Here is a 24559-nt window from a genome sequence, read left to right on the forward strand (position 1 = left end):
GTGCTGGGATTAAAGGCGTGCGCCACCACCGCCCAGCTTGTTGTTAACTCTTAGAAGTCTGTCCTGTCCAATGAGAGAAAAAGGGAGTGAGTCCAGACAGGAGGGGAGGGGGGGAGGAACAAGGAGGAGCAGAGGGAGGAGAAACTGTAATCAGGATGTATTTTATGAGAGAATAATCTATTTTCAATGGGGGGAGGGTGCTGGTGGCAGAAACACAAATGCTCACTTCACTGTATTTAAGTCATACCCATCTGTAAGCAAGAGCTAACCAGTCAGCTCTGTGTACTTGAGGGCTCCATATCTAAGAATTCAACTGATTTTGCTTTAAAAATGGTGAAGAAGTAAAAATTGTGTTTACACTGAACATGTACAAATCCTTTTCTTTCCCATTATTCCGTAACCAACAGAGGACAATAAATACTTAATTAACATTTAAGCTATTTTTGGTATTTTAAGTAATTTAGAGAGGAGAGGCAGTATACTGGAGGCTGGGAAGAGGTTAAATGCAAATAGTACACTATTTTATTTAGGGGACACAGATTTTGCTACCTGTAGGGTGCCCTAGGTACATCCTAATGATACCATAGCAGAGACTCAGAGTTTAATTTTACTGCAAGCCCTGCCTCCTCTCTTAGGTCCCTGGCTGTTCAGTAGGAAACTCAAAGCAGATAAAAGTTTGGGTGTCATTCTTAATCCTGTCTGCAACCCTGGATCACATTCTTGTTCAAGTCTGTAGCCATGTTAGTCTTTTAAGGAGTTTATCCACAGCTAGCTGACAATCCTCCTTTAAGACTGAAGACACAAGCCATGAGGAACACCATATTGTTAAGATGTTCAGGGACAAGATAATCAAAAGATTGTCCAATGCCACTTTTACAACATCATGTTCCAGACCCTGCTGTCAACACTCTAAGTCCGAGGGAACTGAATCCATCTTCCCTGACAGACTTCCTCTGATTCTAGGATGGTAGGCACTGTCTATAAACACACTGTGCCTGGTTCAAGCTCTTCCTAGACAGCACCCGCTTTACTGGTAAGAGTCTGCAAGTGTGTAAGGAAATGATCAACTGGATCCCAGTTTGATCACATGTGTGTTGCTCTCCCTTCCTTCCAATCCTTCTCTAAATAGTCCTGACGCTCTTGTCAGTACCCGGATTGCAGGGCACCACAACTTCTTCCCAGTGTTAGTATACTGAACAACTCCCTGCCCTCTGTTCCCCAGTCCTTTTACCCCTTGGTCAACTGGAGTGAGGGACCCTCAGAGTCAGGCCTCTGTCTATATTCTGGTACCAGTACCAAGAGGATAACATGACTATATACTATGTATATGTATGCATTTAAAAATTTTAAACAGAAGCTCAATATCATGTAAACCTCATATTCACATGGGAGCTGCCCACAGCACAATTTTCTCTCTGTGATAAAATTTTGTAACTAAAGAGAGAAAGAAAATATGTTATATAAAGGTAGTTTATGATATAGTTAAAGAAAACCACAAATAGGTTTTTAAGATATCAGATTCCTAGATGATGAGGAGAAGGAATGAAAGAGATTGCAAGTGAGACCTCAAAGCTGGCCAACAGTTCAGCTGACACCAAAGCCACTGCACTGTCTCAGAAAACCTTAGAGTAAATGCAGTATCTTAGTGAGGAAAAACTTTCAGTCTTGTCAATTTCTGAAGTAAATTTTAAGTAATTTACTTATGAAAATGCAGATATAAATGAACTTGAATGTAGGCTTCAGTACAATTACAGTTAAATCAGTTAACAATGGCTGAGAAGACAGAAACATTAAAAACCCTTACTCTGTCAGTTCCTTTTCTAATGCACCACTTCTCTTCTGTTCTTGATCCAAAGTATATTCCAGAGACTCTTTCAACTCCGCAAGCTTCTGCAGTTTTTCCTTATCCTCTTCAGACTTTGAAATGAATTTAAAAAAAAAAGCATTTTTAAAGAAAATAATTTTTATTTTTATTTGATTAAAAAAAGTATTTCTCTTGTGTGTCTATTGGGGGTGTTTTGCACATATGCCTGTGTGTCTGTCACTGTGTGTGTGCACACGCATGCGTGTGAATACGTGAGTGTGCATGTGTGAGTCTGTGTGTCTCTGTGAGAATCTGTGTGTTTGTGTGTGTGTGTGCATGTGCATCAGAGGACTGCTCTCAGGAGTCAGTGCTCCCTTCTGCACACAGGTTCCCTGAATCAAGTTTAGGTTAGGCTTGGTTGCAAGAGCTTTTTATTTTTTTATTTTTTTAAAGATTTGTTTGTTTTATGTAAGTACAATGTCACAGTCTTCAGATACACCAGAAGAGGGCATAGGACCCCTTGACAGATGGTTGTGAGCCACCATATGGTTGCTGGGAACTGAACTCAGGACCTCTGGAAGAGCAGTCAGTGCCCTTAACCACTGAGCCATCTCTCCAGCCTCCGGTCGCAGAGCTCGTATCTGCCTGATCCATCATGTTAGCACTCGGGCTTTGTTTGCTGGCTTTGGTGTTGCTTTACTTTGCTTTAAGTTTTTCAGAGATCAACTGTTACCCAGCTTTGCTTGGAACTGACTATGTAGTCTCAGCTGGCTCCATCTTTGGCCACTCTCTGTCTTCAGTCTCCCAAATGCTGGGATAAACCACAGTTCTTGGCTCCTTATTAAACTCTTAATTCACAGAGATGACTTCAAAATATTACCTATTCTGAATTCTTATCATCTTCTTAGAATGCTACAGGAAATCTGTCATCACTTTGGAATAAGCTTAGTAAGTTTGAAGCACTGCTACAAAATGCTCAGGGGCAGTGAGGTGGCCGAGTGGATAAAGATGCTCGCTGCCAATCCCGACCAATCAAGTTTGATCCCTGGAACCCACACAGTGGAAGGAGACAACCTAAGTTGTCTTCTGAGCTCCACACCCAGGGCATGGCATGTGCACATCTCTCCTTCCATCAAGGGAAATAAATAAAGGAAATGGGAGCTGGGCATTGTGTCTTTAATTTTAACATTTGCAAAGCAGAGGTAGATGGATCTCTGTGAGTTCCAAGCCAGCCTGGTCTACATGTTGACTTCCAGGACAACCAGAGCTATGCAGTGAAACCCTGTCTCAGAAACCTAGAACAAAACGAGACACAAACTATAAATTTAAATTTGTACTCTTAATACACTCCTCTAAGGCTCCTATAGCTGGGCCCCTTCCACCAGTCCACAGACCCATCAACATATTATCGTGTTAGGAAGAGTGTGTTACCCATACAAGAGCACACAGTGACTCTGGTGGCTTAGGTCAGCAGTGACAACAGCTCTGTGAGTTGGTGTCCAATGGATCTATCTTGTGTTTTTTGTTTTGTTTTGTTTTGTTTTTAATTCAAAGTGGAAAACATAGATCCCTAGGGAAAAACACTTGATTCATGATCTGGTATCTACTCTGGATGAATAAAAACTGTAAGTAATTCATTCTCAAAATCTCAGTGGAAGGCTTTGATTACTAGAAAATTTCAGAAGTCTAGATCAAATAACTTAAATTTCTTAGAATTTAAAGATTTACTGTAAAGCTCTAGTGGGGCAATGCCCAATGTCCACAACAACATTACATCTCTTCACCAAGAGACAGAGCTAACCCACAGCACCACAGCACACTGTGTGTGTTCTCACAGCACCACTGCAGACGACTGCCCGCTGTGTGTGTTCCCACAGCACCCACTGCAGAGGACTGCCTGTTGTGTTCTACAGAGCAGAGACCCTCCCTCTCAGCAGGAAAGACTCCAGGACAAGGACCACTTACCAAATTCACACTTGACAGGTTTTCTTGAAGATGTTCAATTTCCTCTGATTGCTTTTTTACTGTAATTTTGAACTTGGAATTTTCAAGTTCAAGCCTAAAATTATATTTTAAAAGAATTATATTTATAAAGCAATTTTAAAAATATCACATAATTTCTGAAAATCAGCAGAATCACTTAATAAATTCTTAAAGGTCTGAAAAGCAGATTATTTGGCAAGTATAATTTCTCTAGCTATGTTTTGTGGCTTAGAAATCAAGCCCACATCTTTATGCACAGGCTAAACCCCTAACTGCATCCTTCTCAAAGGTATACACTTCGAGAAACTCAGAGGTGAGACCACGCTCTGGCTTTAGAGGTACTGCTATCATAACTGATATAGTGGCCACAATATATTGCTTATTTGCTTCCTAAACACTGGAGTCACACTGCTTAAATTATACTTTGGGGCTGGAGAGATGGCTCAGTGGTTAAAAGCACTGACTGTTCTTCTGAAGGTCCTGAATTCAAATCCCAATATCCACATGGTGGCTCACAACCATCTGTTATGGGATCTGAAGTCCTCTTCCTCCCAGTGTGTCTGAAGACAGCTAAATTGTACTCATATACATAAAATAAACAAATAAATATTAAAAAAAAACTGTACTTTTGTAGGTGGTCTTCCATCTTCTCAGCACGTTGTACAGCTTCTCTGTGTTGATCCTGCGCCTCTTGCAACTGGAATAAAGAAGAAAACAAACCTTTACTATTAAGCTATTATAAATCTGCACACTTTATTCTTGTGCTGGGATTTTCTAGGAACACAGGGATACACGTGATCTGCATTGTTCATGTGCTCATCTCTGGAGTGAAGGCACATTTAACTGAGTTGTTGCAACAGGGATCTTATGCTCTCAAAAACTAAAATATTACCCAGTCCTTTACAGAAAAGTTTACTGACGTCTGCTGTGACTGACAGCCCCATTTATAAATCATTGTCTATTAGTACCTAGCTAGGTCAGCGAGCAGAGCATGGAAATCTTAACTGTAACCAACCAGATATGCAAACCAACAACACTAGTGAAACCAAAAAAGAGAATTTGTTCTCTCTCTCTCTGTCTCTCTCTCTCTGTCTCTCTCTTCATTTTTTTTTTTTTTTTTTGAGATAGGGCCCTGACTCTCCTAGAACTTGCTCTGTAGACTAATGTGGCCTTGAACTTAGAGATGTGCCTGCCTTTGCCTTCCCAGTACTGGGATTAAAGGCATGTGTCACCACAGCTTGGCAGGAATTTCTAACAGCATCTTGTAAGTTGTGATTTTAAAAATTCTTATGCACATGTGCTATCTACCTATATATCTATAAATTGTCATATAAATTGCCAGTTATAATTAGCATAACACTTTAATGATAGCTGGTTGCCTTATGAAATAGTTTTAGTGGAGGTAAATCCACAAGGAAGCCAAAATGCCTGGGTCCAAACCCTCTCCTCCAGTTGTTAGATGTATAGATTCTAAGCAAACAAACTTTCTGTATCTTGGTGTGTTCATCTGTGAAATGGACATGATCCTAGCCGAGCCAATGGACTACTGAGATGATTAATTACAATATAAAGTACTTGAAGCATACATGGTAGTGAGTGAGATTATAGGTGGGTGCTATGGCAAAAATACAAGAGGTCCTCTATGCAAAATGGCCTATGTAGCTCAATATGGCAGGAAAAGGGAAGACTGAGGCCCATACTATATCTCTAGGATTTCCTGCAGCTTCTGGAAATCTCTCTGGCTACCAGTAGCTTTGTCCACGTGCTGAGTTTTTAGCTTCTTTTTCCTCCATACTACTCAAGGATCACACAGTGCAGTAAACTGTGTTTCCTGGTGTAAGCAGTAAACGCATGAGAACCAGAGGCTGAAGATCTAGGGCTCTGTGGAGAAGCTGAAGTCCTTAGAGCAATACCCTCCCTAAGTGTACTGAGTTGCTTTAGCCAGTCCTCTAATGGTATGGGAAGGCTCTGCAGTAGGAACATCGGAAAAGCTGCAGACAGCGCTCCACAGTTGGCACCTCCTATACACTTACAGATTCCAACTCTGGCCCCATACTGAAAGAAGGCAAATGCACTTACTTTTTTTTCATGGTAAAAAAAATGCTTGACAGAACATTTCTCCTCTATTAGATTATGTGCTTTCCATCTCATATGCAATTCCTTAAAATACATTTAGAGTGAGAGCCTTATTACAGGGGTAGGTATGAAATTCAGTTGGTGAAGTGTTTGCCTGGTACACATGAAGCCCTGAGTCTGAGTCTCAGCAAGGCATAAACTGGGCATGATGTCATTTGTCTATAACTACAGCATTTTGGAGGTAGAGGCAGGAGGGTCAGAAGTTCAAAGCCATCCTCAGCTATATTATAGTCTGAAGCCATCCTAGGATACACGAGACCATAAAAAATAGTCTTATCAGAAAAAAAAAGATAGTCTTATCAGCTTAAAGTCTCAAAAGAAGTAATGGTCTGAAGTACCTAATTCTAGTCTAATGACTTTTCAGCTAAACCATTTTAAGCTTATTCAAGGGTATATGCATACCCGACATTACCCACTGCCTAAGTAAATTTATATCCCAAAAAGATTACTTCTCATACAAACAACCAAAGAAGCAAAAGCCATTTAAGAGTAATGGAAAAATCAGGATGTTAAGAGTGAGGTATATTTAGGGAATGCTTATAAAAATGTTAACTGTGAGTCAGTTCTGGATAAACGAGGTAAAAATGAATAAAAACATGGCATGGGCAAAGATGTGCAGGTAGCACGGGGCCTAGGTAACCAAGGCGATAGGGGAAACGCAGCACGCTGAACGGTAAAGTGCCCTGGAAACCACAACTCACCACTAACAACGCCAACTGACTAGGGAGACGGCAGCAGCAGCTACGGCAACCGGAGGACACAGGGAAGAAGCCGATGCTCTGAGAACAGAGCCGTTCAAAAGGAGGAAATACTGTATGACAGAAAAAGCTCAGGAAAAAGACCTTCTATACAGACATAAAAAGGATTAGTAGTCTGAGAAAGACAAAAGAACGAGGGGAGACAACTGAGAGGCGCAGCGTTTATTCACTATGCTGACAAGGTTCTCACCGCTGTGCTGACAACTATGTATCTGTAAACACACTGCGATGTGGATTTTTTACTTTAAGTGGTGAGCTGTGCATTATATGTTTATGATAACAATACTGTTGTTACACTTTGCAAGCCAGGTATACTAGGGCCTGCTTATAACTCCAGCACTTGCGAGGAGGAGGCAGGAGGATAGCTGCAAGTTGCAGGACAGCCTGCTTCATGCAGTTAGTTGTAGATCAATTTGGAGCTATAGAGATTCTAAACCAAACACACAAAACAGATGGTAGAATCCAGACACTGTTTTCATTTTGTTTTAGATATGAATACTATATATGATCTGGATATTTCCATATGACTTTATTTCTAAATCATAGTAATGCCTAGCTTTGGAGTCAGGTTTTAAATTATCCTAAAACATTTGCTTTTGGTTTATTTCTGGCCCAGAGGAATGAGCATAGGACTCAGTGTTCGAGGCAAGCATCACACCTGACCACACTCCTCAGTAACATTCAGACTTTTCCAGGCCAACCTCGAACTCAGTCCTCCAAATACATTACAGGTGTGTACCACACCTGGCTGACATCTGCATTTCTGAGCAACATATATGGCCTTCCTGTACAACTTATCTTGAAATTCATGAAATAAGTTTCAAAGGTACTGTATCCACTCACAAAAGTGGGGGTAAAAAGGAGGCAGATTTGCTGGAACTTTCCATAAACAGCATCTGAGTTTAACCTACTTCATCTCAATTGGAATAGAAAAATCTCTGAGGAATGAAATATAGCTCTCAATTTCCACAAGGATAAATATATTAAAGAAAGATGAAATTTTAGGAAAAAAATGGGGCCAGTGAGTGAGGTTAAAGGTGTCTGTGGCCAGTGATACCAGCCAGACCTTGAGAGATCATGTGATGGAAGACGAGGGCAGACCCCACAAGCTGTCCTCTGCCCCCCACTGCCACGAGGAGGCATATGTACCTGACATCTGATCTGATCTAATTTCTTCTTTAAGTCTCGTGCCTCCTCTTCTAAATCGCTGCGGTAACGGGAGGAAACTTCTAGCGAAGCCTCTGACATCGACTGCTTTTTTAGAGTATCGGCCAGTTCTTGCTGGAGTTGCCTCACAACGACCTGATAAGACATTTGTTACTAATTTTATAAAACATATTACAACATATATTAACACCATTTATTTCTTCACACACTCTGAGGAATATCACTGCATATAGTAGTGTATTAGTGTGTGCCAGTGGGGCTGGCAGGGATGAATTCTACATTATGAAACTTTTTTATACATTTTATTTTTAATTTATTCATATTTAAAAATTTCATCTTTTAACTGTACATCTTTTAACTTTTAAGTGTAAATAGTGTACATACTGTTTTGATACATGCACATATTATCTAGCGCTTAAATCAAGTTAAACACAGTTATGGTTTCAAACATTGATCATTTCTTTATGGTGAAATCATTTCTTCTAGATGTTTGAAATACTGGGTACGTTATCGTTCAGTAGCTCCACGTTTCCTGCGCTTCACTGTAACTGACCCACTCACTGACCCACTGACCCATACCTCCTGTCACACCTTCCTCCTCATCTCACCTCCAGCTCCAAAAACCACTATTATACTTTGGAGCTTTTAAGAAATTAGCTTATTAAGATTCTTTATTATAAGGAATATCATGAGGTCCTTGTGTTTCTGTGCTTGGTCTTCAGTTACTGTCCTTATGTCAAGCACCAAAAGATTCTGCCCACTTTTGGGCAGAGCCAATACATTTTTTTATATTTAGCTACACTTAACATTTAGTATGAACAAACAGTATTTTGAATTTCCCGTTGAGATGTTTTAAAAATATTTATCTTTCTTGAGGTTGGAGAGATGGCTAAGTGGTTAAGAGCAGTGATTGTTATTCCAGAGAACCTGGTTCGATTCCTAGCACCCGCATGGCGGTTTGTGACCATACGTGTACTGGCTGGTTTTGTGTGTCAACTTGACACAGGCTGGAGTTATCACAGAGAAGGGAGCTTCAGTTGGGGAAGTGCCTCCATGAGATCCAGCTGTGGGGCCTTTTTCTCAATTAGTGATCAAGGGGGTAGGGCCCCTTGTGGGTGGTGCCATCCCTGGGCTGGAAGTCTTGAGTTCTAAAAGAGAGCAGGCTAAGCAAGCCAGTAAAGAACATCCCTCCATGGCTCTGCATCAGCTCCTGCTTCCTGACCTGCTTGAGTTCCAGTCCTGACTTCCTTGATGATAAACAGCAATATGGAAGTAAGCTAAATAAACCCTTCCCTCCCCAACTTGCTTCATGGTCATGATGTTTGTTCAGGAATAGAAACCCTGACTAAGACAATAAGTAACTCCTATTCCAAGGGATCTATCTGATGCCATTGCCTGGCCTCCGCAAACATTCGGCATGCATACAGTGCACAGACATACAGGCAGGTGCACACCCATACCTGTGAGACAGAAATAAATGAGAGTTTAAATTATACTTCTCTTCTCTGTTACTTACTTCTCTTTCTGCTTTCTCATTCTCGTACTGACACATTCTTTCTTTTAGATGACTGCACTCAATGATTAACTCCTGATTTCTGTCTTCTAGCCTCAGGCTGTGTTTCTGACTCTCGGCTTGGAATCTGTTCAGCACATCCTGGAACTGGTCTTGGATGTTGACTATTGTCTTGTCTTTGCTCTCTGCCTTGTTGGCGGCATCGTCCAGCTGCTGTCGGAGCAGCATGTTCTCACTCTGCAGCTGGGCTAGCCTCTCCTCTATGGACTCCTGCTTCCCCATGTATTTACTCACTTTCCCTTGCTCATCCTGAAACATGTGCTCCACCTCCTTCATCTGGCACTGTGTCTGGTTCAGGTCTCTCTGCGCATGCTTTAACGCCAGTGTCTTCTCTCTAAGCTCATCTTTTGTGTGATGAAACTCGATTTCTAGGCTATTCAATTTTCTCTCAGTTTTAGAAAGTTGTTGGGAGAGAACCTCATTGTTATCTCGGAGGGTAGACATATCAAAATTCATCTTGTCTTTCGAACGAAACCACTCATCTCTTGCTCTCTGGAAAGCAGTTTCTAGGTCTCTTTTTGCTGCCTGAATCTCAGCATGATCGTGCAGGGCAGAAGCCAGTCTAGACCGGAAGGACTCGATGTCTGTTTCCAATCTCTCCTTAGTTTGTTTTTCATTGTCCAGCTTAGAACTCAGCATGGTGTTCTCAGTTTTAAGACTATTAAGCTGTCCACTATACTGGAATATTGTTTTTGTAAATGTTTCTTCATTCAGCTTTATCATCCTTTGAAGATTATCATTCTTCTCATTTGCAATCTTAATATCTTCAAGATATTTCTTTTCCTTCTCCTGGTTGTGGTTTTTTATTGTGTCCATTTCCAGTCTTACCATAGCAACTTCATCCTGCAGCCTCTGGTTTTTATGCAATAGATCTTTTTCTTTTTCATGACTAACAGAAACCTAAGTAAGGAAAGGAACATTTATCTAGCAGTCTATGAGATGTCACAATTTCATAGAGAATCCAAGAACAGCATGTAAACTTCTTCAACCTAAGTGCTGAAACACATATAACAACTAGAAAAGTAAGCTAATTTCTGAGCTTATAGAAGTATAATTCCTAAAACTTCATAAATGTAATAGGAGACAATGACTTTATGAAATTAAGAGAGAAATACTTTTTAATAAACTTAGCACTGGGAAAGCCTTTCTCTGAATTACAACTGGCTTCAGGCACCAAGCCCAAGATTATTAAATTTGCCCACATTTCACATCAGGAGCTAGCTTCATGCAAGTGAGGACCACAGCACGGTCCCCAACACCTGTGTAAGTGCTGCGGTGACTGGCAGCCCATGAGGACCACAGCACGGTCCCCAACACCTGTGTAAGTGCTGCGGTGACCGGCAGCCCATGAGGACCACAGCACGGTCCCCAACACCCGTGTAAGTGCTGCGGTGACTGGCAGCCCATGAGGACCACAGCACGGTCCCCAACACCCGTGTAAGTGCTGCGGTGACCGGCAGCCCATGAGGACCACAGCACGGTCCCCAACACCTGTGTAAGTGCTGCGGTGACCGGCAACCCATGAGGACCACAGCAAGGTCCCCAGCACCTGTGTAAGTGCTGCGGTGACCGGCAACCCACCTGCAACCCCAGTACATGGGAAGCCACGATGGGAGATTCCCCTAGGCAAGCTGACTTGGTGAACTAGCCAAGTAGGTTCAGAGAGAGCCCCTGCATCAATATGTGAAGTGCAGAGAGACCAAAAGGACACCTACCATCAACCTCTACGTGAATGCACACATGTACTCACAAATGAATGTGAACACACAAACATTCTACACACATGCAAAAAAAAAAAATCAGGTTTACACTGATAATAATAATCAGTCTATAGTAAGACCCTTACTTCTTTAATTTACACAGAAGAAATTTCCCAAAGCTCTTTTAGTTCTTTTTAATCCAGAAAGACTTTTCTAACACTATTTTTAGTCATTGAAATCACATTTATTGATAAATGCTAAAAATAAGCACTATACAAATAAGTATGCCTGCACACGTGCGTGAGCTGTTGTCACCACCACTGTGAAAAGGAAAGATTGAAATGTAACAAGCTGGGCGGGAGAGATGGCTCAGTGGTTAAGAGCACTGGCTGCTCTTCCAGAGGTCCTGAGTTCAATTCCCAGCCATCTGTAATGAGATCTGATGCCCTCTTCTGGTGTGTGTCTGAAGAGAGCAACAGTGTACTCACACATAAAAAAATAAATCTTAAAACAAACAAACAAACAAACAAAACAGGAGACATTTGTTCTCTCCTTTAAAAAAAAAAAAGTGTAACAAGCTGCAGAATTCCCCAGTCCCCTATGCTGTGGTTAGTGCTCCCTCACGAAAACATTTATTCCTTTATGTTACTTCAGACAGCAGGAAACCTCCCGGAACAGGTTTATTATGTATGCACACATATGGTTTAGAGATCCTCTGTGTGCTCTGTGGACCATAAGGCTGGTTCTGAAAATATGTAAATACAGAAGTGCACACATCTTTTGAAAACTACAGAACGTACCTCAGAGGTCACCTTCCTGTGCGCCATTTCTATCTCTTTTTGCTTGCAGAGGTGATTTGCAAGAATCCCATCTTGTAACATTCTGGCATTCTGTTCTCGGGAAAGCTGCCTCTGAGTCTCATTTCGTTCCTCTAAGACCTAGAGACACAGTGATGGAGTTTTCAATCTCATACCTCTGTGCCTGTTGTGGACATGGTATCTAAAAGCTTACTTAGGGCTTGAACATTAAAAACAAACTAGAGACAGCCAATGAAAACATGAGGAACCCACACAAAACACTCAATTTGTACTTCATATTATAGTTAAATCACTTAAAAAAGCACAACCACTTCCTACAGGTGGAAAGTGTATTGTAAACTACAGTTTATTACAAACATTTAAGTAGTTTTAACAGTTTCAAAGTCAGCTCTTATTTTTTTAAGAGTGCTAAACTAACTTTATTTTCCAGATTAAACTTACCTTCCATTATTTCACTTTGAAAAGATATATGTAGTACTCATGTGTTTCCAAGAGCCACAATAAATAATTTCAGCTATCTATGTTAAGATTTCCTCACAGCACAAGGTGCCATTGGTCAACAGTGGGCTGTATACATCCTGGCAGCTCCACACAGTTACATCAACTAGTGATGAAGCTGATGTCTGTCATGCTCATGATGCTGCCGTAATAAGGACACTGGCAGATCTCAAGTGGCACATGGAGATATATACATGTATGCATGTGTGTAAATGCACTTATATAATTAAAGTTACGTTAAAGTAAAACAATGAAAGGTAGGAGAGACATTTTTCCCACGGTTTAGCTTACCTGGTTGAGATGACTTTTCACTGTCTTCAGCTCCATCTCCAGGGTTCGGAGAGAGACTTCAAGCTGCTGCCTGGCTTCCACCTCACTCTGACACTGCTCGCCTTTCCTTCTAAGCTGCTCCACGGTTTTCTCAGAAAGCTGATCTGCACTTCTCCTCTTCTCTTCCTCTTGTTTCAGTGCAAATCTGAAGTTAAACATGCTCATCTTAAAATTAACTTGTTTATACAAAACAAATATCACTTTGTAATCTGGACCTCAACATGGTAATGTACTATCCTAATAAAACTTCTGTTAAATAATTTTTTCTGCTTTATGATCCATGAGTTCAATTTCTTTCTCTTCTAAAGCCCATATGCTCTTGATGATAATAAGGATGAATAAAAACTTTAATTAGCAAGTTTCTAGAAGTCAGGTAAATAATAGTGAAAAGGAATTTTGAACTCATTCAGTAAAGTAACAAGTTGAAAATTATCTTTTGTAGGGAGAGAGATGGCTCAGTGGTTAGCGCACTGGCTGCTCTTCTTCCAGGACTCCAGTTCACTTCAGAGCATCCACATGATAGTTTACAACCATCTATAGCAACAGTTCTAAAGGATCCGATGCCCCTCGCTGGCCTCCACAGTCACTGCACACATGTAATGCATAGACATGCATGTGGACAAAACTTCCAAACTCATGAAGTAAATTTTTTAAAAAAGGAAATTATCTTTTTATACAGTTGTATTTACTTCTTAATCAAAACAAACAATTTAAACTTAATTGCTTAAAAGGTATTAGTTATAAAGATTACACTGTATACCAGAAGTAAAATTTTTATCTTTATGAAATATTTCAGGCCTCCCTAAAGCATTACATCTTAAGACAGCACCTTCTAATGTTCCATATAACACATACACCAAAGCTTTAGTCAAGTTAAAAAAGAATATCCAAATTAACAAAATTAGAAACAGAAATGGATATTTTTTTCTATCCATAGAGTAATAAGGATATACTTTCAAAATCTTTATTTCATCAACTGGAAAATCTGAAAGAAACTGATGAAATTTCATAATGTATGTGACATACCAACATTAAGCCAAAAAGAGATTTCAAAATGTAAATAGATCCCCCATTAGCAATGAGACCAAAACAAGAATAAAACCTAGGTCTAGATGAATCCACTGCAGAACTCTATCACAGCTTTAAAGAACTAAAACTAATTCTATAACAAAGAAAAGGGAAATAAATTAAGTAATTTTTTTTAAAGGAAATTCTCTTTATGAAGCTGGCACTGCACTGATAGCTAAATCAGATGAAGAAACACCAACAAAGGAAATGTATCCATCAATCTACCTGATGAACACAGATGCAAAAATTCCCATTAAGATATGCTAATCAAATTAAAAAACATACCAAAAAGATCATCCACCATGATTAAGTTGGCTTCATCCCAGAGATTTAAGGATGGTTCAACCTATGTAAATCAGGAAGTATAGCCCACCACATGAACCTGCAGAACAGGCTGTTGAAAAGGCTCTACCATGCCTTCAAAGCTGAGCTATCATGGCTGGGGACATGGGTCAGAGGGCAAAGACACCTGCTCTAAGCCAGACTACTTCAGTTGGATCTCTAGGACCCACATGGCGGAAGGAGACCAACCCCCCCCAAGTTAGCACCCGACTTCCACAGACTTGCCAAGGTGTATACGCTCATATATGAATAAGTGAGTGTGACGGAACATTAACACTAATAAATAGGACGGACAGCACACCTCAGCCTGCATAGCTCCTGTTCCCATCCGACCTTTTCATGCTCCAACCGGGACTTGATTTCTTCTGTCTCTGACATTTCCTTCTGTAATCCTTTACATTTGTTTTCCACTCTTTTCAGTTTTCCTGTAAGTAGTTCACAGTGGCTTCTTTTAACTTCTACTAATCTTTTATATGAATAAATGGCGTCCCGGATTTTCAATAGACTAACAGTATCTGAATCAGGAGAAAAATAAGAGACAGATAAATGAGTGTGCGTATTAGAAGCCTGCATGCTTGCATTCACTCACACTAAGTGCCTACAATGTGGAACCTGTCACACTAGGCTCTGCAAGGAACATAGGTGACCCTTGCTCTATACCAGCTTAAAGGAAAATGGGGAATTTTCTACACAATGAGGTTGTTCTTATAAAACTGGATAGAACTGGAGATCTTCACATTAAACTAAACTCAGTCAAACATTCCATGTTAGATTTAAAACAGAAAAGCATTTAATGAGGCTGTTTCAATCTGCTTTTAGCCGAGATGAGGTAACAGTTATGGAGCCACGTTCCCACAACCCAAATGAAGACAGATAAAATACCTTTTTTTTTTTTTTAAACTTTTATTGCATTATGATGAGAAAAGTTACATAATTTCAATTTATCTGAATTTATTAACACTTAAAAACATACTTTAATTAAATAGAATTGAATCATATTCTTGTTTCCCTTTTGTACCACTGCTCCTCCCAGAGATCCCCCTTTCAATACCTACAATATCTTTTTTGTCATATTCCTTAAAATTTATAAAATATTATAACAATAAAAATAAGTATTATAAAAGTTGTTTGATATAAAACAACAATCAATTTAACACTCTTCTCTTATGTAGATGCTCGTCTACAGCAATAGTGAAAATACATTTTTCTCAATATAAATTTTAAATAACTCCAAACATATTAACTGTATACTTCAAAATAATACATCACTGCTAGTATTTTCTTAAATGAACATAAATATATAAAGTCTTTTTGTTTGTTTTGTATTTAGTAGAGTTTAAAATCTATATAAGGGTCTTGAAATCTTGCTTCTCCTATCTCAGCCTCTCTATTAGTAGTATTGTTTATTTCATGTTTTTACACTATACTATGGTTTTCAGAACAGCTTATATATTTCAAAAGTATTTATATACCCAAAAGAAACATAGATGATTAACTAGGGAGGTGGCTTGTAGGAGAACAACAAAGTGAGACTGAATGCTTTGCTTGACATTTGTTACTCTTGCATCAAGTTTGAAGAAGAGGACTTTATAAGTTACTCTTTCTCTGAGATGAATGCTTTTCCAAATTATCACAGCTAATGAACCAAATTCTTATCCTCATCTAATGTCTGTGTCACCCTCCAAGCAGAACCATTGTTCACTGAAACAGTTGGCGAATGACTTTATGGATAGACCATCTTAATACACACACCATTTCTTAAATGAATGTAACCTGTTCTCTGTGGGCTGAGAATAAAGTCACTCACTCAAGTCAAATAGCTTTGACCATAGCAGGGGAAGACAGAACGGGGACATGCTGGAGAACAATCTGTCAGCTTTTTAACAAGGAGTGTAGGAGAAATGGAGGCTTCTTTGATAGACCTGTTAACTAGGCTGAGTGTGGCAATTAATTAAATAAAAAATATGTGTTTAATACGTATGTTGAAACTAACCAAATTACCCTTTATGTATCAATATGCCTTGCTGAAACTGAATAAAATAAAATATTCTACTGCAACTTCTAAGACACCAAAACACAGAAAGGACAGGAGAAAGCTCAAGGACTGAGCAAAGGGTTCATGTGATCAGATCTGAAGCTTTACAATTACATAATTACAGTTAAAAAATATTTGATGGAGGTGGGTTAGCAAGCTTTCTAGTTTTACAGTATTCTAGGCAGAGGCCAGGTATCTTAGGGTTACTATCGTTCTGATGAAACACTAAGACCAAAGCAACTTGGGGAGTAAAGGGTTTGTTTGGTTTAGGCTTCCAATGACTGTTTACCATGGAAGGAAATCAGGAGAGGAATGTAAAAGGTGAGAAACCTGGAGGAAGGAGCTGATGCAGAGTCTATCAGTGGGCAGTCCAGGTGGGGTGCTGCTCAGTGGCTTGCTCATCATGACTTGCTCAACACAGGAACACCAGCCCAGGCTAGTACTAGTCAATGGGATGGACCCTCTCATCATTCGCTAATCAAGTAAATGTCCTACAGGTCTGCCTATAATCAGAGCTAATGGAGGCATATGCTCGGTTAAGGCTCCCTCCTCTCTGATGACTCTAGCTTGTGTCAAGTTGACATAAAACTAGCCAGCACACCAGGTAACATCACCCAGTGATAGTAAGATACAGAAGAAAAGCAAGATGAACAAAAAGATTGGATATGTTGGTCCCGTGTGAGGGACTACATTGCTTTGGCTAACGGTATGATGAGCAGCTCACACATTATGTTAATCTAATGAGTATTTCTGACAGGAACAGCACTGTCACAAATCAGGGGTCGAGGTGCAATGCTAAGCTAAGTGGCATATATTACCATACTTAAAGGCCTTCCATTTACACATTGGCCATACCTTTACACTCTAGTCTGAGATGCTCGATTTCACACAAAATGCTCTCAAAATCAGGGCCCTGGAGCTCATGGTCCTCAGAGGCAGTTTCAGAGGACTCCGTAAGGTCGTCAAGGTTGCCCACAGCAGCTGTCTGCTTGCTGTCCTGTAAAATAAACACTATTTTAAACTGTTCCCTGATGGTTACACTATACATGTAATATATAAGCTGTCTGTTTATACAAGCAGAAAGAGGCACTTTCTAAGGGAACTCAACTGTAGTCAAAAGGACACTGTTGTCCACTGCCACTGTTTTCTTACCTGATAACAAGGTCCTCTGTTTTCACTTTGTCTTTTATATCTTTTAACTTATAATTTTAAGCATTACCTCATATTTTAAAACAAAATATTGTTTTTTTTTATTCTTTTTACATTACCTTGTCATTTTTATTAGATGTTTTCTTTGTGGGCCTAAAATTAAAAAAAAAGAACCATAAGAATCCTTTAAGACTAATATTATGTAAAATATAAAGAATATATAGGATTATTGGCTTTTAGACAAAACATCTACATTTGAAACATTTCTTTCACTAATAAAGTTTACAGATATTTAAAATATAATAATTTTCTTTTTTTAAATTTTTTAAAATAATTTTCTATAGGGGGTTTAATTATAAACAGAGAGAAAGAGATAAAAATAATTATTACTATCATAAGAAATTGAAAATACACACATATTTCTTTTAATCAGTTGAGGATGACCTTGAGCCTCCAGCCTCAACCCCCAGTGCTGGGGTCTGAACTGTGTACCAGGAAGGCCCTTAGTTGGTTGTTAGTCATTAGATACAGGGTTCTGTGTATTCTAGGCAAGCTCTCTACTGCCTGTGCCATATCCCCAGGCCAGAAAGAATTAAACTCAGGTCAAAGTTCCAATGATCACAGAAAATGGAAAAACACATTACCTGCTTTGATAGAAAAAGACACCCCTAAGAAAATCTTTTACTTTTCTTTCTATTGTGTATGTGTGTATGTGTATGTGCGTGAGCGCATATGAACATGCATAAATAAATGTGCATTATAACGCAAGTGAGGAGGTCAGAGAACAATGTGTATGAGCAGTTTTCTCCTGCAGCCATGTGTGTTCTGGGAATCAGACTTAGGGCCTCAGGCTGGTGGCAAGTGCTTTCATCCTCTAAGCCCTATGGCTGGCCCCATTTGTCATTGTCACTGTCAACTGTGGGCACTACAACCTATCTGGAAAGGTGCTTCAGAAGTTCTTACGCAGGAAACCACTTTGTTTTTGAGATAAGGTAAATGTCGACAGGTCTGCCCACAGCAGGTAACTCTGTAGAGGAGGTAAGTGTAGAATTTATTATGTGTTCCTGGCTGGCTTTGAACTCATGATGTCCCCCTGCCTTAGCCTTGAATTATAAACATAAACAACCATACCTGGACTGGAAACATCTTTAAAAATTTATTTATTTATTTATTTATTTATTTGAGGGCATCAGATCTCTTTTAGATTGTCATGAACTACCATGTGGTTGCTGGGAATTGAACTCAGATCCTCTGGAAGAGCAGCCAGTGCTTTTAATCACTGAGCCATCTTTCTTTCTAGGCCCCAGAAACACTGTTTGTTTGTTTGTTTGTTTGTTTTGGTTTTTCCATTTTTCGGTTTCTCTGTGTAGCCCTAGCTGTCCTGGATCTCACTCTGTAGACCAGGCTGGCCTTGAATTCAGAAATCTGCCTGCCTCTGCCTCCCAAGTGCTAAGATTAAAGGCGTGCACCACCACTGCCTGGCTTTGTTTTGTTTTTGTTTTTTTTTTTTAAATGATGTTAAAATGTAGCCTTTTCTGGACCCACAATTACTGTGTATTACTGTAAGCATTATGTGCTAACCTCACTGTATTCCTCACAATCCTGTGAGACAGGTTAAGATGCAGTAGGCATTTTATAAAGTGGGGCAAAGAAAAGCTCTAGAGGACACAGCAGATCAGTGGCAGACCCAGTGTTTTAGTTTGTTTTATTTTACTTTATTTTATTTTTTTATTTTTTGGTTTTTTGAGACAGGGTTTCTCTGTATAGCTCTAGCTGGCCTGGAACTCACTCAGTAGACCAGGCTGGCCTCGAACTCAGAAATCTATCTACCTCTGCCTCCCAAGTTCTGGGATTAAAGGCATGGGCCACCATTGCCCAGTTAGACCAAGGCAACTCTTATAAGGACAACATTTCATTGGGGCAGGCTTACAGGTTCAGAGGTTCAGTCCATTATCATCAAGGAGGGGGCATGGCAGTGTTCAGGCAAGCATGGTGCAGGAGGAGCTGAGAGTTCTACATGTTCATCTGAAGGCTGCTAGTGGAAGACTGACTTCCAGGCAGCTAGGATGAGGGTCTTAAAGCCCATACCCACAGTGACACACCTATTCCAACAAGGCCACAGCTTCAAATAGTGCCTGGCCAAGCATATTCAAACCATGACGCCCAGCAAACCCAGGAGCATGCTACACAGTGTGGAAACAGGCCTATCTATCTCTAAGAGTTTTATACTGACACAGTAGCAAATGAATCCATATTATTTTTTTACTACTACTTGTAATTATTAATAATTTCTGAATCTTGTAAACACTTTCTAAATAAAAAAAGTTGTACCTCCACAATTTTGAAATAAATCTTTCTGTTGTTGTTGTTTCAAGTCAGGGTTTCTCTGTGTAACCCTGGCTGTTCTGGAACTCTCTATAGACCAGGCTGGCCTATGTTACAGATCTGCCTGCTTCTGCCTCCAGAGTTGCTATTACATTTGGATCAAAGTGTTAGTAACATAGACATACAGACCAGATGACACTGAGTTAAGTAGAGACATCTGCTGGATCATTCCTGAAACTACACATTCTGATTTTAAACAAGATTATTACATCACACATTTTCTTCAGTCATTACCCACGTTTCTATTATCATTCCCAGCATAGAAATCTGATGAGTATTTTACCTGGATTCACTTTGGTCCGTGTCACTCCAGTGGGAACCATCCTGCATGTGTAGTGAGCCACCAGTGGGGAAGCCAGCTCTCTCAGTCACTGCCCATTTTTCAGTTTCCAGTTTCTTTGCTTCCTTCATAAGCAAGGCAGGACCACTATTTAAAAACAAATCATTTCTTTAAAAAATGTCTTTTAAAAATAATTCTACTGGCAAAGAATAAAAGAAAATCAATTTTGGTAGAACTCTGACTCTGCGCACTCTTGAACCACAAGCGGATTGATGTGATGTGACTGACGTGTGATGTGTCAGCGTTGATCTGTGAGATGCTTTATCTGACTGAGCACAAGGAAAATTTTTCAGAAGAGGTAAAATCACAAGAGAAGAGCTCACTGGGAAATGAAAGCAGCAGAAGCCATTTTACAGAGCAGACAGGACACAGCACAAAGACTGGGTGCTTTGTAGGAACACGAGAGTTAAACACAAGCAAACAGCAAGAGGCGGGTAAACTAACCCGAACACTACGCCCAAGGCTGCAGCTCTCTGCCTACCGTGACTGTTAGACAAGAGGAACACATAAGGCTGGGCTATACTTTTAGCTTTGTTTCTAAATGTAGTGCATGCTCAGAAACATAAGTAAACAAACAAATGAATAAATAAAAAAAAAATGTTTGAATTTGCCAATGGGCAATTGAGATTGCTTTTACACATACAAGGTATCCCTCACCTTGCCTCTAGCAAGGTCTGTTCATTCCTACCCCGCCTATCCAGGAATAGCTTCCCCAACAATCCACCCCACAGTAGGCCTGCTCCATGTATTGTACAGACCCACTGGGATCCACTAAGACTTCCCTTTCCTTACACTACCAGGTGGCCCTGCTCATCCAGAGCCTCCCCACCTCTCTCTTTCATGACCTCCCTTGTTCAGGCTCTGCCCTTCCCCACTCTACAGGCTTCTTCTCTGACTTCCCCTGCCGGAGCTTTCTCAGAGATCCAAGGCTAAGTGCTGCCAGGCCCTCTGGCTCCTCCAGGATTTTTCAACCCCATCCCTTATACTAAGCCTGTTCCTTCACACCCTATAAGGGTTCCCACATGGGTTCCTTCCCTCCCAACTCCATTGCCACCTGACTATACACCCAGCTCTCCAAGAGCTCCTCTCCCAATTGCTCACTGGCCAGTTTACTTAAGGTAGAGCAAACACACTTGGAGTCACACTAGAAGGCAGTAGAAGGAGCAGAAGGGGGTAATGTTGGATAAAGTCCATTTGTGAAAACAGTAGGCCTCTCTCAGACCTGCAGCCGTCAATACAAGTGCCACAAAACAAACCAAGTCTCAATGCTTACAACCGAACCCTCCTCGGAGCACTGTATATGCTACATTGCAAAAAGAAAGACAGTTGAGCCAAGGAAAGAACGATACAAATTCTTAGGTGTGAAAGTTCCTGCACAGAAATAAACATAAAAACCCAGTTGTGTGTGCCCCAGATTACTAGCTCCACAGCAGTAAACACCACTGAGAGATGACCCAGATCATCTAGGCAATAAATTCAAAAGCATGGTTATAACTGCTCAGACAACGCAGAGGATAGGAATATACCCCAAGGGTGCAGAGAGAGGGAGCCAAGACCTGAAGAAAATACAGATATTGTGGTGGTATGAACGTGAATGCACTTTGGGACACCATGAAAAGAACAAACCTTCAAATTATGGGCATCTACAGAGGACACATAATACCACAGTGGAGGTGTAAGGTAATCTCCCAAACCTTGAGAAAGAGATGTCCATCCAAGTATAAGAAGCCTACAGAACTTGATGAAACAGGATTAGAAAAGAAACTCCCTGTGACACACTACAGTGAAAGCATAAAAAACCAAGAATAGGGTGGAGAGATGGCTCCGCAGTTAAGATCTCTGACTGTGCTCTTCCAGAGGTCCTGAGTTCAATTCCCAGCAACCACATGGTGGCTCACAACCATCTGTAATGGGATCTGATGCCCTCTTCTGGTGTGTGTCTGAAGACAGCTACATTGTACTCGTATAAATAATAATAAATAAATAATACTTAAAAAAACAAGAATAAAGAAAGCTGTGAGCAGGGTCAAGTCACATAAAAAGGCAGGACCAAAGAATATTTGACACAACACTTGTAAGGCCAGAAGGAACTGAAAGATCCATTCCATGGTCTGGAAGATGACAACTATATCCAGCAAAACCATCCATTAGAACAGAAGGATAAAGAAAATCTTTTCATGATAAAAAGCAATTAGAGAGATGGCTGACTACTAAGGCAGCTCTACAGCGGATACTTCTGCCTGAGGGAAAGAGGAACACACCCGAGATCACAGAAGTCAACAATGCTGGGAGAGTTCAGCAGAACAAGTCTAACAACAAAGCAATGATGAGAGGAGAGCTCACACACAAGTCTAAGGAAACAGAACAAAGTAACAATGTGACTAGAGCTCACACGCATCTGTGACAGCTGATCTTGGCTACCAACCCGACCACATCTGGAAATGCCCATCTGGATCATAACTACTGGTGGCAGCCTCCATGAAAGGGATGGAAGAAAAAACTGGTTTTTGCCAGCTTGCCTCCACTTACTGGCAAGTTTGTCTGTCCTGCTGCTGCAGCCAGAATTAAACCCAACATCGTCAGGAGTCCAACACAGAATAGACCAACCGCTCTTCAGAAATCCTCCGGAATTCTAGTGCCAGACTGGACTGCACAGACGTCCAGCTCAGAACAACTACCAGAGTCTCAACCCTTTCCTCAGGAGACAAATTCTCTCAGATCTGCTCCTTTAAAGACTAACACAGCGTCTTCCAGCAGTAACTCTTAATATCAAGAGTCTCCATTCCCTAATAAAAAGACACATATGAGCAGACTGAATAATAATATAGGATCCATCTTTCTACAGACTTCATGAAGCACACCATCAACGGCAGACGGCATCTTAAGGAGCAAGGATAGAAAAGTTTATTCCAAGCTAATGGAACTAAGAAACAAACAGGCATAGCTACTCTAATCTCCAACAAGATAAACTTCAAAACAAAACTTGTCAGCAGAGGTAATGAGCGACTCAGCATATTCATTAAAGGAATAGTTCACTAAGAGGGTACCACGATTTTAAACACAAATGCACCAACTAGAGGTGTGTGCACACATTCTACTGGATCTGAAACCATAAAGTAGCACATCACAGTTACTGTGAGGGGCTTCAGTACCCCACTCTTCCCAATAGACAGCTTGTCAGCACAAAGCTAAACGGAGAATCATTGGAGTTAGACGATTTCATAAATCAAATGGACCTAACAGACAGCAACAGAACGTTCCAAATAAACACTAAAAATACATTCTTCTCAGCACCCCAAGAAATTCTCTCCAAAACTGATCATATATTAGGGCACAGAGCTAATCTCCTTCAGCAGCCTCCCCAGCCTCTTGGAGCTCTGGCATTTCTATACACCCTCAAGAGTCCCCACAATTCCAAATGTAAACTATCTGCAGCTGGCAGAATCAGGCCCTGCCAGAGCAGGAGACAAATCACAGTCACCTGCTATGGTCAGTCTAAAGCAGCCCCATCTCCCACACCTGGGGTTAAAACAGAAAGACAGGGATGCCTATGAGATGCTGGTTCCAGTAAGTTGTGTCTTCTAAAGGAGACATTAAAGGAAAACTGTACTTACGGTATTTGTTATTTATGTGATTAACTTTAAACATCATTAAATGTGAGGTTAAATTACAATGAAATAAAATCTGAAGACACTGCAAAAGTAGCATTTGACCTATTCATCTAAACTGTCAAAATTAATAATGTATTTGGTCTAATTTATACTCAGGAAAGTGGGATGTGCCTTAATACAGTTTTCTTCTTATTGCTGACACATTCTCATGCTTCCTCTCTTCTTCCTCACTTTTATACAGGATGATCTTTCCTAAGACAGGAAACATTAGGCAATTCTGACACGTGAGAAACTGACAAAGTATATTTACACAACCTCAGCTGGCAATGGCACTACTAACACGGTCTATCACTGAAGAAAATGTTCTGTGTAGCTTGCCTGTGCATTTATGTATGTGTATACACATAGATATATTTATATACTGTCTTAGTGTTTCTAGCTCTGAGTAAAGATACCATGATCTAGGCAACTCTTACAAAAGAAAATATTTAATTGGGGCTTCCTCACTGTTTTGGAGGCTTAGCCCATCATCATCATGGCAGGAAGCATGATGACATGAAGGCAGGCAGGGTGCTGGGGAAGCAGCTGAGGGCTACATCCTGATCAGCAGGCAGCAGACGAAGACAGTGAGACTGGGCCTGGTATGGGCTTTTGAAACCTCAAAAGTCACTCCCAGTGATGGACCTCTAACAAGAAAATGACATTTTCAAACTTAATGCTGGCCATTCTCATTCAAACCCAAAAGGAAAAAGAAAAAAAAATATATATATATACATACAATATTAGTTACTTGAGTAGTTTGTTTTTATATTTATTATATGTATAATGTATTTAACTGGAATTAATTTTGTATGTATATATC

The 24559-nt window shown here is 40.3% G+C and overlaps 1 protein-coding gene across 4 annotated transcripts in view; it reads right to left on the reverse strand.

Annotated features, from left to right (window-relative positions):
• The window catches only part of Ankrd30a (ankyrin repeat domain 30A), a 65894-nt gene that overhangs the window by 9092 nt on the left and 32243 nt on the right, over positions 1 to 24559 (reverse strand). For all 4 annotated transcript variants that reach the window (XM_031383117.1, XM_031383116.1, XM_031383118.1 and 1 more), the window contains 11 exons: positions 20030 to 20173; positions 17481 to 17514; positions 17068 to 17209; positions 14479 to 14692; positions 12729 to 12912; positions 11922 to 12059; positions 9365 to 10321; positions 7831 to 7983; positions 4414 to 4484; positions 3770 to 3863; positions 1805 to 1917 (listed from right to left, as the gene is read on the reverse strand). In XM_031383117.1, the coding sequence (XP_031238977.1) occupies positions 1805 to 1917; positions 3770 to 3863; positions 4414 to 4484; positions 7831 to 7983; positions 9365 to 10321; positions 11922 to 12059; positions 12729 to 12912; positions 14479 to 14692; positions 17068 to 17209; positions 17481 to 17514; positions 20030 to 20173 (2244 nt within the window). The remainder of the gene's footprint in view (positions 1 to 1804; positions 1918 to 3769; positions 3864 to 4413; positions 4485 to 7830; positions 7984 to 9364; positions 10322 to 11921; positions 12060 to 12728; positions 12913 to 14478; positions 14693 to 17067; positions 17210 to 17480; positions 17515 to 20029; positions 20174 to 24559) is intronic.

This window comes from Mastomys coucha, unplaced genomic scaffold (genome assembly GCF_008632895.1).
Source record: "Mastomys coucha isolate ucsf_1 unplaced genomic scaffold, UCSF_Mcou_1 pScaffold20, whole genome shotgun sequence".
Classification (NCBI taxonomy): domain Eukaryota; kingdom Metazoa; phylum Chordata; class Mammalia; order Rodentia; family Muridae; genus Mastomys; species Mastomys coucha.